Genomic DNA, 11,960 nt, shown 5'->3' with positions numbered 1-11,960 from the left:
AAAAACCCATAAAAATCCTTACCCTTCTAAATTAACAATGGTAACTTTGCCTTCCTCTGCTGATTGTGAGTCTCAGAGCAACCCATATAAGCAACACTCATATATGGAAACCACCCAAATTCACATGGAATAGATACACCTTTCATACTCTTTACTAATTTTACAAGACATTGCAGGAAGAAAATTTGTGATATTTTTCAAGTGATCTATTCCCTTTGGACCAAGAGTATGAGGACACTGGAAGGTATTGGTGTCTCTGATCAACCACCAAAAGCCCCAAATAAAACCAGTTCCCTGAGGAAGAAAGGTGGGATTAGACACTGTGCTGAGCATTACAATCTGACACTGCAAATGCAGGACCCAGTCCTAGCTGCAGTCCAGTCACAGGTGCAGGACCTCATAACCTTCATTTATCCTGCACAAAGGTCACCACCTGCTCTCTTCTCACAGCTCATTTTTTTCCCTTCTCAGTGTAGTATCTTTAAGAATCATAAAATTGTTTCAGTTGGAAAAGATCTTTGAGGTCGTGGAATCCAAACATTAACCCAGTGCTGCCAAGCCCACCATTAAACCTGAGTGCCACAGCTGCACCTCTTTTACATAATCCCAGGGATGGTGACTCAACCACTGCCCTGGGCATCCTGTTCAATGCTTGACAAGCCAGTCCTGCTGGCCACACTATGACGTACAAGCCAGGATGCCACTGGCCTTTTCCACTCAGCAGCTTTCCAGCTGCTCTTCCCCAAGCCTGGAGTCCTGTTTGGGGTTGTGACCCAGGTGCAGAACCTGGCTTTGTTGGACCTCACACAGTTGTCCTTGGACCATCAAATCCAGCCTGTCCCAACCCTTCTGCAGAGACTTCCCACCATCCAGCAGTTCAACATTCCCACCCAGCTCAGTGTCATCTGTGAATTCAACTGAGGATGCCCTTGATCCCGTCATCCAGATAATGGATAAAGACATTAAACAGAACCGGCCCCAGTACCGAGCCCTGGGGAACCCCACTAGTGACCAGCCCCAGCTGGCTGCAATTCTATTTACCACCACTCTCCAGGCTCAGCCCTTCATTTCCTTCCCTGCTGTGGAAGAGATGGTATTAATTTTCTCTTTTCCTTCCAAAATACCTTTGATCAAAAATGAAAAGTATTTCAAAGTATGTCAGCAAGATCTGTTTAAACTCTTACAGTCTAAGTAGAGCAGCACTCTGCTCTGTGCCAAGAAGAAAACTCGGGCACAAAGCATTTAAATGAAGGCTTGGAGCTGCCTGGTGAGCCAGTGCATACCTACAAAGAGGGAGCAGTGCTGCTGAGCATTTGGTCTTTGGCTCTGAGCACTGTCCCCCCAGGGCTCTGCATCGAGGCATCTTCACAGCTTTTCCATAACAGCAGCAACCCCCCTGAAACAAGGTGAGACCCTCAGTGTGTCGTGCACCCCTGACACAGCTCTTCCCTGCAGAGCCCCTGGCTCAGCCCCAGCCTGTTCCCAGCCCTGCTCGAAGCTGTGCTTTCAGTCTGAGCTCTGCTACCCAGCAGGACACGGATGAGACATTCAGCCCCTTGCGGAGGAACTCTGTGCCAATCACTGGCAGTGCCACCTGCCAGCTGGCAGCTCCAGGATCTGGAGATAAAGCAGGAAACACAGAGGTTCAGCTGAGCAGCTGCGGCATGCATGTTTATTCCTCTATATGCACTTGGTTGCTTTGCCACAGAAAGTTCCCCGTGGAGAACCGGTCGTGAATAAATATGTGAAAATGCAAATGATGAAGTCCTGCCACTGTTTCTTGGATGAACTTTGATGGGCTGAAACTTAGCAGAAACGATCCCAGCACACGCAGCTGCTCCCTGCCAGCCCCTGATCACATGGATCAGTGAGGGGCTCTGGGCAGCACAGTGCATCCAGCTCCTAAGCTGGGAAGTGCTCCCAGGCCCCCTACAGATGAGGAGCAGACCCAGAGGCCCCAAATCTGCAATTTTAATAAAAGCTGAGTTCACCCACCAGAGAGGAGGACACAACTGAAATGAGCCTTGCCTTGCACTGAATGAGAAGGCTCAGGGCTCTCAAAGGGTATTAAAGGGATGAGCTGCTAATTCAGGTCTCCTCACAGACAGCCAGGGGGACCAGCTTGGTTATGATGCTAAATCAGGGGACACCTGCCCTGCAGTGAGCCCGTCTCCTGTCAGGTAACACATTCAGCAGGACTGAATACTCTCTTCAGGAGGTACTTGCTGGTGCAGGGCTGTAATCTCAGGCCCTCAGAGCAGCATTCAGTGTCAAGATTCAGACTCCAGCCTCTCTCCACCATTTTTCAGTTTGCCAGCCTCCCTCTCCATGCAGGCTGCACATGGTCAGCCTGGGATGGGATCTGTGGCAGGAAGGAAGCCAAAGCTGCACAGATGGTACCACAGCCCCTTCCCCACCCCGACCTCCCAGCAGGTGATCAGCCTCACCACAGCTCCCCGTGAGACATTTAAGCAGCAGTCTGCTGGAAGGAGAGGTCACCAGGTGTAAAGCAACTCCCTTGAAGATGCTGGTGAGCACTGTCAGCTGGGGCTCCACAGGGCCCAGGCAGCAGCAGAGAGCTCCAGCAGCACCAGCCTGCAGAGCCCAGCCACACATGTGGAGATAACGAGCAGCACCGCAGCTAATGAGGCCATCGGTGCCTGAGAGGGAAGGAGGAACAGTTATTCCGACAGAAAAGCACTTGTTCTCTCCCCCACTCAGGGACAACACCTTCCTTGCACCTCCATCCTGTATTTTACCTCAGCTTCTGAGCACAAAACTCAGGAAAGCATCTTGGCATGCTCCAGGTAGCAATATGCTGAGCACCGAGTTCAGCAAAAGCTTCCCTCACTTCAGTGACTCTGTCTGAATAAGTGGTAATTATTTTGTTGAGGTAAGGATGCAAAAAGCAGTTGGAAGCACAGACTTGTCTAATCTATTTTTTATTTCACACTCTTCAAAACCTGTCAAGGCCCTTTGCTTTTGCACTGCCAAGGCTCTTTTTTCGGCTTATAATTCATTTCTCATCACAAGCACTAGGAAGATAAAGGAGTTTGCGCTGTTTGGGGCAGGTTGACAAGCTCCTTAGTGGACAGCTGCTGACAAAGATGTCAAAAATATAAATTGTTTCATCTTAAGAAAACAAACAAGAGAAGATTAAACATTGCCTTTCGAGATTGCTCTGCTCCCTACCAGAGGAGGTGACTCAAAGCTTGGAAGAGGCAAAGTGCCTCAATACAAACTCTTATCATGCAGTTCCTGGCAGTGCAGGTGAGAAGCCTCCAAGGGCAGCTGGCAGGAAGCCCAGCCACCCCAGCTGGGGACATTATCCATAGATAAGAGAACCTGTTTTGCAGTTTATTGACCTTAAACAGGTGCTCTTAAAATAGATGCAGTAGCTGGTTTGAGGCTGCCAAGAGATAGTTCACGGAACAAACCAGGCTGGAACACTGCCAGCTGAGACCAGTGCTCTGGAAGGCCACGACTGCATCTTGATCCATTTGAGGCACCGAGTACTTGACTGTGAACTGCTGCAGTTCCTCTCAGATCTGACAGCATCCCAGTTCAGTGGTGCTGAGTCCAAACCAGAACAGCCACAAAATACAATAACCACACAGGAACTCTTCTTCAGCAGAAGAGGTCAGAGGAAAGTCAGCTTTTCTTCCGTTTACTCCTTTTCCCAAAGCCCAGCACTCCCGCTGCTGCATCCAAACGCCCTCAAGAGCAAGTGAACCTCAATGGCACTGACATTTCCTTCCACAGCAGCATCAGGTTCATTCTGCTTGCATGCAGGGTGTGTCACAAAGGTGGGAGAGAGATACTTTCCTGCTTTCTGATCAGCCAGTTCCTCAGCTTCTGGGAGGGTTATTCCTCCCAGTCCATTTTTGTGTCAGCCTGCCCCACATTGGACACAATGATCAGAAGTATTTGAAAAGCTATCAAAAACGACATAGGCCTTATTCACAACTTGTGTAATTCCCCTGAAACACATGGTGTCTCAACAACAAAAACATGGCACAAAAAATGGGGAAAAGGCCCTTTCCCAGACTAGCAGGGGCAGCTGCCTTTGGGTGTCCATGTCAGACTTCTGAGCAGAGCTTTGTTCTTGATCCCCTGAAATCTTTTGGTTTGCAGAGCCAACAGTTTGATGTGTGCACCTTTGTCTGAACTCTGCTGCAACTGAAAAACTGAGTAAGTCACAGCCCATCCACCCATTTTACCAGCAGTTCTTTCAGATTTTAGTTTTTCAGAAACTGCAATGGAAAGAGAGTGGAGGCCAAAGGAACAGGTTTGATGTGTAACCAGATACTCAGAGACAACAGCCCAGAGGCTCTCCAGGTCCCCTTGCCTGGGTCTCAGCCCTGGACTGGCCCATCCCTCAGCTCCAGCATGAATCCCAGTGTTTTGCAGAGTCACTGGCAGCCCCCAAAGCTCCTGCTAGCACAGGGCCAGGTGCTCTGGAGCTGGGGGAATGCTTGGCTCTCACAAGCAGGACAGCAGGATGCACCTCCAGAGCTCCTTTCCAAGGTATCCAGCTCAGCCAGAGGCTGCAGGGCCAGTAAAAGCCAGGCTCAAATGAGGCCATGGAAATAAAGTGAGATCTCCTACATGGACCCCCTCAACAGCCTCCAGCCAGAAGCCTGAGCACGTCCCATGGTATAAATCTCTGCCTAGGTTTCGGATTAGACTTCATGCATTTGGAGTCAAATTCTGACATGAAAAGACTCTAATGAGTTCCCTAGAGCTTCATCCACCTTCTCCATGTCAAATTTGGATCATTAACTGGAAAATAAAAAAAAGGTTGCAGTGAAAAGACAAAACAAAGACAGCCAAGCTAACAAGTACCAAGAGAAAAGGAAGAAGCAACATATCCTCTAAGTGCAGCCACTCCTTTCCCCAAACCACAACACTTCTGCTGCTGTATTCAAACTGCCCTCAAAAGCAAGAGGTGAGCGAGACTGCAGGCAAATGACACACTCCTGTCTGGTTCTGAGGATGCATCTGATGTGCCCTTTGATATGGTATTCTTCAAGGGGAATGGCATTAACTTTTGGCTGAGCTTTGCAAAAAAAGGCTTGTTGTGGAGCTGTTTCAGAGACATGAGACAGAAAGAAGCTCATTTGATCATGAAGCAACACCTCTTTGCTAGAGAAAAATAAAAATATCCACATGCCAGTTCTGTGTCTCAGCTTGGTATGGTGTCTGGAAAAAAAAAAACCCTATTCACTCTACAGCTTACTCAAGATTTTAGGGGAGTGTGAAGACATCAATAAGCATTCTAAATGCCACCACATCAGTCTATGCACTATCAAAATATCAGCTTCACCCTATGTCTGCTGAGGACCATCAGCTGCAGTGCTCCAAAACCTCTCTGAGGCTGTGGGCTCCACTCACTCCCTATTAACATTTAAGGCACCAAGGGACAAAATGTAAGAAGTTTTCCCTCACAAGCAGTGGTTTGCCCTGGAGTAGACGTACCAGCATCTCTCCACTGAGCTGGAATTAGGGCAAACCCCCAGCCACACAACAGATTTTAAGTCCCTAGGCAAGGGAAAACGAAGAACAAATTAAATGCTCACTGCAAGCAGTTCACCAAACAAAAGAACAATAATAGTGTTTTTCTGCAATTCTTTTCATTTCTCCCAGCATAACTACACATCTTCTGGATACAATCTGTTTCTTTGCCAGGGCCTCAGCACTCTCCCCTGAATTAACGATGCTGGAAAATCTCCACTTTTCATAGACTCTGATAGTCTCTGCTGAGCAGCAGAAGGCTGCACAATGCTTGCTTATGCAATGACTGGTCCTGTGCCAGGAATAATAGCCCATCTACTAGGAACAAGCAACTCACACACAAACCCCGAATACTTTTCTCATTAAATGTCTGAATTAAGCGGCATAAATCCACCCCAAACCTACTGCTCCATACTGCACACTAATGTCAGCCTCCACAACGAGTTAAATAAACCCACACCCTGCTCTGTGAGAACAGTTACCATGAGCAGGGAGGGGTGGCACTTCCTTATTCATCACCTCCAAAATACTCTTGACTCTATCAAAAGCTCTTATTACACGTCTAGGCAACAACAGGACACCTGGGACAGTCAAAACACAGCTTGACCTGGAAAATACTTGCAGACAGGCAGTGCTTTGGCTACTCCAGGCACTGACACACTGCAGTCATCCGGTGGCTCTCCTGTCTGCAGGTGTGAGCAGGGGAAGTCTCCTCTCACTTGCAAAGTGATCTGCACGCCCTGACCCCTCAGCATTTCTTCAAGGCTGTTCCATGACCATGCTTTTTGAAGTGGTATAACTGTGTTTCCTTCCAAACAATCACTGGAGGCAGGAGGGCCCCATGAAGTTTTTTCTAATGTTAGAGGAGGAAGACCAGGTCTGTCTGAAATCAGGTTGGCTGCAGTAAGGGGCAAGTCCGGATCTAAATTTTTCTTTCTGTCAGGATGGAAACATCAAGGGCCCCTGGGAGAACACTTTCCCTGCTTTTGACCCTTGCCTAAGAAATAAACAACTGAATCTCTGACACTTTCTTGTAGACCTCAGAATTCCACCCACTGCTACTTTACCAAACCATTGCTCCAGTGGGACATCAGTCTTCCACCCCTGCTCACATTTTAGTGGCAAAAGGAGTAGGACACATCTATTTTACAGGAAAGTTCACAGTAAAGCTCGAGTAGCAAAGAGATAGACTGAACAGTTATTCTGACTACTAGCACCAGAAATTCACATTTCCCACTCCATTCTGCCCTTCTAGAAGAGGTTTTCTGAAGAGCATTGAAAAATGAACTAAAAAAAAGTTGTAACTTTGGGATCAAATGTAAGTTAGACATACATGGAAAGAAGAACTGCACATGTATGGGATGAAAGCACCTGGTCAGTGAGGAAAGATCCTACAGTTCTGTGCAAAGAAATTTTTTTCAAGTGATACTTTCTCTAACTCTTCTCTGATGTTATGCCAAGTTTTCATACCAGAGCACAAGTGTGGTTTTGACCCTGGAAGACAGGGTGAATTTCTACCTGCACCTCTCCACACACCCTTTTGCACAGCCACAGCACAGATTCTCCATCTCACGAGTACTTCAAAGGCACCTACACTGCTGTTATCAAAGGGGCAGGTTTAGAACAAGGCTTTTGGCCAGTGCTTGTCTCTCCCTGCCAAAAGCAGGAAACTATGGAGAGCCCTGAACCCACTAAAAAGCATGAGATTTACAAGCCCACACACAGTGTGATGGCAAAGAATGGAAAGAAGTGCTGTGATTTAAAAAAGTGACAAATAGTTGCAGATGTTAAAAACAGCTGCAACTCTCCTTAGTATCCGGGATCCCAGGGAAATAGATTGCTTAAGACAGTGAACTGAGGAATCTACATGATCTAAGTACATTTGCCCAATTAGCCAAGTACCAGGGAAACACAGCAGCTGGAATAACCCAGACGTGTAGGAAGCCAGCACTCTGGGAGCACGGAAGAAGGAAGAAAATAAGGTATTTTCATGCTAGTTTATAACAGCCCTTGAGTTTAGGGACTTTATAGCAGAAGTCACATTTCTGGTTCGAGCTTCATTCTCTTCCCAATAGAGCCACCTAGTGGGCGAGGCCTCGCCTGTGAGAAGGAAATTTTGATTTATCACACTGTAAGTATAAATGCACCACAGGAAAGCTCTGGAAAGCAGCCTGTAACAAACCAGCATTCCAGTTACTCCAGTCAGAAATTGCTAAGTGATGTTTGTCGTGGCTGGGACTTTCCTATCAGCGTGAAACCTCAACATTTTTAACACTAAATTCACGGTGTCTTTCTGAACAGTTCATCCTAGACTCAGCCTCAACCTGAAGCCATAGTGCAAAGTTTTTTGTTTAGGCAAAACCCAGTACCTTCTTCAAAGCTGATATGCATTAGAGATGCTCCTTCAAACTTCTTAAAGATACAGAGCTTGTTCCATCAAACCTCCTGAGGAGGGTGACTGTTTCTCTCTGAAATTCGTGGTTGTTCCCTGCCCTCAGTGCTGCTGAATGCCACATCCACTGCTCCTGAGAGAAGATCAGCTTGGCATTGCTCAAGGAGGAGAAACAGGGACACTTTAAAAGAGGTGAGCCAGTCACCATCAGTGGAAGTGGCCCCTGTTGAGGACTGCCATCCTCTGGACACATCCCTCAGCAGAGGCATAGGATGACACGACAATGCTTTTATAGTTAAGCTCAAGGATCCCTTTAACACATTTGAAGGAGGTTTCCATTGCAAATATTTAGGATCACTACTACCCAGAAGAACATGCAGCAGGGTTTTCCCTAGTGATGGGAGACCAAATACAGCTTTATTTACACACAATTCAACAAGTTAATACATTAGTTCAACTTTCCTGTCTGCACACAAGGGAGAGTCTTCACAGCATCCGAGCAGAAAAGCAAGAGCAGCTCTTTTCTGTGTGTACAGACTGGTAATTGACTGAATGCAAGTAAGTGATTAAGTACAGAAGGGTTACATTGAAACATTTCATTTAAGTCAGTAAAAACACCCACACTACATTTTAAGCAAAATAAACTGAAGTTACAACTACATTTGGCGTCCTGCAGATCAGCTGATCTATACAAAACTGTGTGTAGATAATAAGATCAAAAGCTGAAGTTGATCATGAGTTTTGTTCAAAGCATCAGCATTTGTACTGTGTTTAGTGGAGAACTATTTAGAAGACTTTCCTCATACACCTGTACTACCTTTCAAATCTACAAAGCACTTCAGATTTATCCTGGAAAATGCCTATTCTATGTTCTGTCGTCTTTTCCCAACACAGGGGAAAACTGCTAAGAAAGTCAGAACAGATTTTTTCACTGCAAATATAGATTCAGGCTATCAAAGTTGTGTGTTCCTAATGAAAAATTCTTCCCATATCCAAAGAGAAAAAATAAGAAATGCAAGAATACAAGTTCAATATACAGATCTGAAGATGGACTTTTATCTATTGTAGGGTCATATAAAGCAAAAGAACACAGTGCTCTGTTTCTCAGGAAGCTGCCTCTGTTTTGCTGTACCTTCCATAAACACTGCTGCTAATAAAACTTTATAATGTATGACTTCAAATTCTTCATTAAGAATGCCTTCTAACTCTTTAGAGAATAAACGACAGCAGGACTAAACAAGAAAAAGGATCTTTAAAAACTAATGCATCACACAAAGTGGTCAAAACTAGATATAATAAAGTCCACTATTTTTCAAAGCTGCGTATTTGCCCAAGATTTGTTCTGTCAGGTAAGAGCAGACGAGTTTTTGTCAGAAACATTTATTAAACAAAACTGATATCAATGCACACATCAAGTTAACACCCTTAAAAAAAAAAAAAGCAATTCATCCAAGACCAAAATTATCTTCGCTTCTGGAAGATGTTGCCACGGCCCATACCACGGCCTCTTCCTCTTGCAGCCACTGAAGAAAGAAAACATCAGGGATGACATGAATTTGACACACCTGCATATTTATCTCAACAACTGACAAGCAAAACATCAACAACTCAAGGTTCTCTTGCTCAGAAGCAAGGAAATGCTCAGAGAGTGAGGTGAAAACAAGAAGCTTTCTGTGAGAAGAACCAGAACCTAATGGTCACACAGTCTGGCTCCTCAGAACAACTGCAGTAAATATTCATCCACCCCATGTTCCTTCTGCCACACAGATCTGTGTCACCCAAGAGATCTGAAACCCCACACTCTCACAAGGTTTTGCAACACTACCCAGTAAGTTGTTACTCCCCCACATAAATGTTACTGCACACTGAAGTTAACCAGGGACTTTGTGGCACATGATTGTTGCTCAACTACCTAATAACTAGACTGATCCCATGAGAAAGGCACAAATGAGAGCGAACTACAGAAAAACTAATAATTACAGCTTCCCAGTAGCTCAAGTACCATCTTTCTAACTAAAGCTGTTTTCCTATATAAGCTTAAAAAGAACACCTGAATCCTTCCCTAAGTATTCCTAACAGCTGGTGGCCACAATTGCAGGAAAACAGAACTCTTACGTTTAACAGAAAGGCTCTGTTTAACAAAACCACTCACTACATCTAAATTACTGTAGCATCAATATTACACATTCAGGTAACTGGGACAATTTGAGTCTTGACTCTCACTGTAAGATGAAACATACAGAAAGACACTGTATGAACCAGTAATCTTTTCACTTCTTCGTGCCTAATCTCCTCAGTGACAGAGATAAGTTTTCCAGTTCTACAGAGAAGTAGGGGGAGGGACCATGAACAAACTGTACATACCTTGAGCTTTGAGAATGGCTGCTTTCCCTCGCCCAGCTCCAGAACCCTGGTTTTTATTCTTCATGCTCTTTAGCATAGGAGCATTCTTCAACATATCTGGTAAGATGAGAAACCGTATCTTGCTGCCCCTGATGTACACCTGCTCGAGCTGTGCCACCCGTCCATCTCTGTACGTCACTGTTATGTTGGACATCTGGAAGGCAAAGATCAGTCAGTGCTCAGACCGGCCTCAGCTGGGACACGAGGCATCATGACCATTTAAACACACCCCATGCCTGCTGCCCAGGACTTTTGCTTCCTCCCATTTACAAATTAACTTTATCAGCACCATTATTTTTGTTTTCTTACAGGCAAAGTTTTAATAAAGCTGTTCCAGTTTTAACTATTAGGCAAGCATTCTGATTTCAATGATCAATTGCCTGAAGTCAAAATTAGGCACTCTTAGAATGACTGAAGAGATGTGTGTTAAATAAGCTTCAGTTTCTTAATTCAAGTGGTTTTTTTTATTTATTTTTTGCACTCAGTGGCTTTAAATAAAGAACTCTGGAAAAGCACTGTTCACAGGACAGAATCTTAAAATCTCTCATCTTACTGACAAGAAATCCTTGTCCTGTTTCCAGTGAACCAGTAGGTTTGGGTGCCCAAACCTACTTTGAAACTGGAAATAAGCTTGGGCCTCTTTGGAGCACTGTGTAATGCTGAATTTCCCCAAGGTAAAAGGCAGCAGCAGAGTTTTCTTTATCTCAGAACTAAATGCAACAGTCTTTTAATCAATTTTTCAGGCTCAGATTAGCCAACCTTCCCTCCATCCTTGTGAAGAAAAAATACCTGACAATTCATGTTGTCTTCAGCTTCGATAAGTTTGCCTCGATAAACTTCTCCTGTGTTGGTCTCACAAGTCACGATGTGGCCCTCGGCCTCGTGCAGAACCTTGATTGGCACTCCAATGGACATGGCTGCAGTGCTGTGGCTCTACACCTGAGGCACAAGGGAAACAAAAGCTTTTATTACAAAGGAAGATGCTCCAACTACACAATCCATCCCCCTTTCCATTAGCGTAAAGCACCAATTTTCTCACATTTAAACACAACATGGGCTTTGACTATGCATCAGTAACACTCCTCTGGAGACGTGCCCATGGAGAGAATAATTAAAATATTAAAATATCAACATCCAGTCTTTTCCAGGTCTCTTCTAGGAAATTCAGTTTTAGGGACCACATAGCAAACCACCGGTACCTCCAAGGGAAGAGCCTCAGGTACATCCCATCCCGCAGCGGCACGGCCCCTGCGAGCCCCGCGGGCAGCACGGCCGCGCTCGGGGGCCGCAGCGCCAAGCGCCGGGCCCTTTCGTGAGGGAGCCGGGGCCACCCCAGCCCCCGACACCTCGCCGCTCTGACCGGGCCCCCCACGGCCCCCTCCAGCCCCTCAGGACGCGAGCACGACCCGCAGGGGGACACGGCCCAGACGCAGCACTCACCGCCCGCACTCTCCGGTAATGGCCTCTGCCGCCTCCCGCCCTGCTCCGCGCGCCGGAACCGGAACGCGGCGCTGGGGGCGGCGCGGCCTCGTCCCGTCCGCTCCCGCCCGGGGCCGGCCTGGCAGCCCCGCGGTGCCCCGAGCCCGGGGCAGGCCTGCGAGGCCCCCGCCCGCCGTGTCATGCCCCTGCCCGCCCGCACGCCCCGTTGCTC

General features: G+C 46.5%; 1 protein-coding gene across 2 annotated transcripts; it reads right to left on the bottom strand.

Moving 5' to 3' along the window:
- Nucleotides 1–8,301: 8,301 nt before the first annotated feature.
- SNRPD3 (small nuclear ribonucleoprotein D3 polypeptide) lies at nt 8,302–11,857 on the bottom strand. 2 transcript variants are annotated; one of them, XM_040081207.1, is made up of 4 exons: nt 11,750–11,857; nt 11,099–11,248; nt 10,271–10,463; nt 8,302–9,429 (listed from the first exon to the last, which is right to left on the bottom strand). In XM_040081207.1, exons 2-4 carry the CDS (start codon nt 11,222–11,224, stop codon nt 9,368–9,370), a joined length of 381 nt encoding a protein of 126 aa, XP_039937141.1. In that variant the 5' UTR covers nt 11,225–11,248; nt 11,750–11,857; the 3' UTR covers nt 8,302–9,367. The 2 variants fall into 2 exon arrangements, with proteins under 2 accessions (XP_039937141.1, XP_039937142.1); XM_040081208.1 differs by lacking the exon at nt 11,750–11,857 and adding an exon at nt 11,509–11,636.
- Nucleotides 11,858–11,960: the final 103 nt, after the last annotated feature.

The sequence above is a fragment of the Hirundo rustica genome, chromosome 17, assembly GCF_015227805.2.
Source record: "Hirundo rustica isolate bHirRus1 chromosome 17, bHirRus1.pri.v3, whole genome shotgun sequence".
Lineage (NCBI taxonomy): Eukaryota > Metazoa > Chordata > Aves > Passeriformes > Hirundinidae > Hirundo > Hirundo rustica.
Note: the sequence above shows the minus strand (reverse complement) of the source record. Positions and strands in the feature narration are given on the sequence as shown.

Coding starts and splice junctions, on each gene's coding strand:
- SNRPD3 (XM_040081207.1), bottom strand. CDS start 11,224: ATGTCCATTGGAGTGCCAATCAAGGTTCTGCACGAGGCCGAGGGCCAC. Junction 10,464..11,098: donor AAGACAACATGAATTGTCAG/GTATTTTTTCTT, acceptor TTTGCCTTCCAG/ATGTCCAACATAACAGTGAC. Junction 9,430..10,270: donor AGCCATTCTCAAAGCTCAAG/GTATGTACAGTT, acceptor TTCTTTCTTCAG/TGGCTGCAAGAGGAAGAGGC.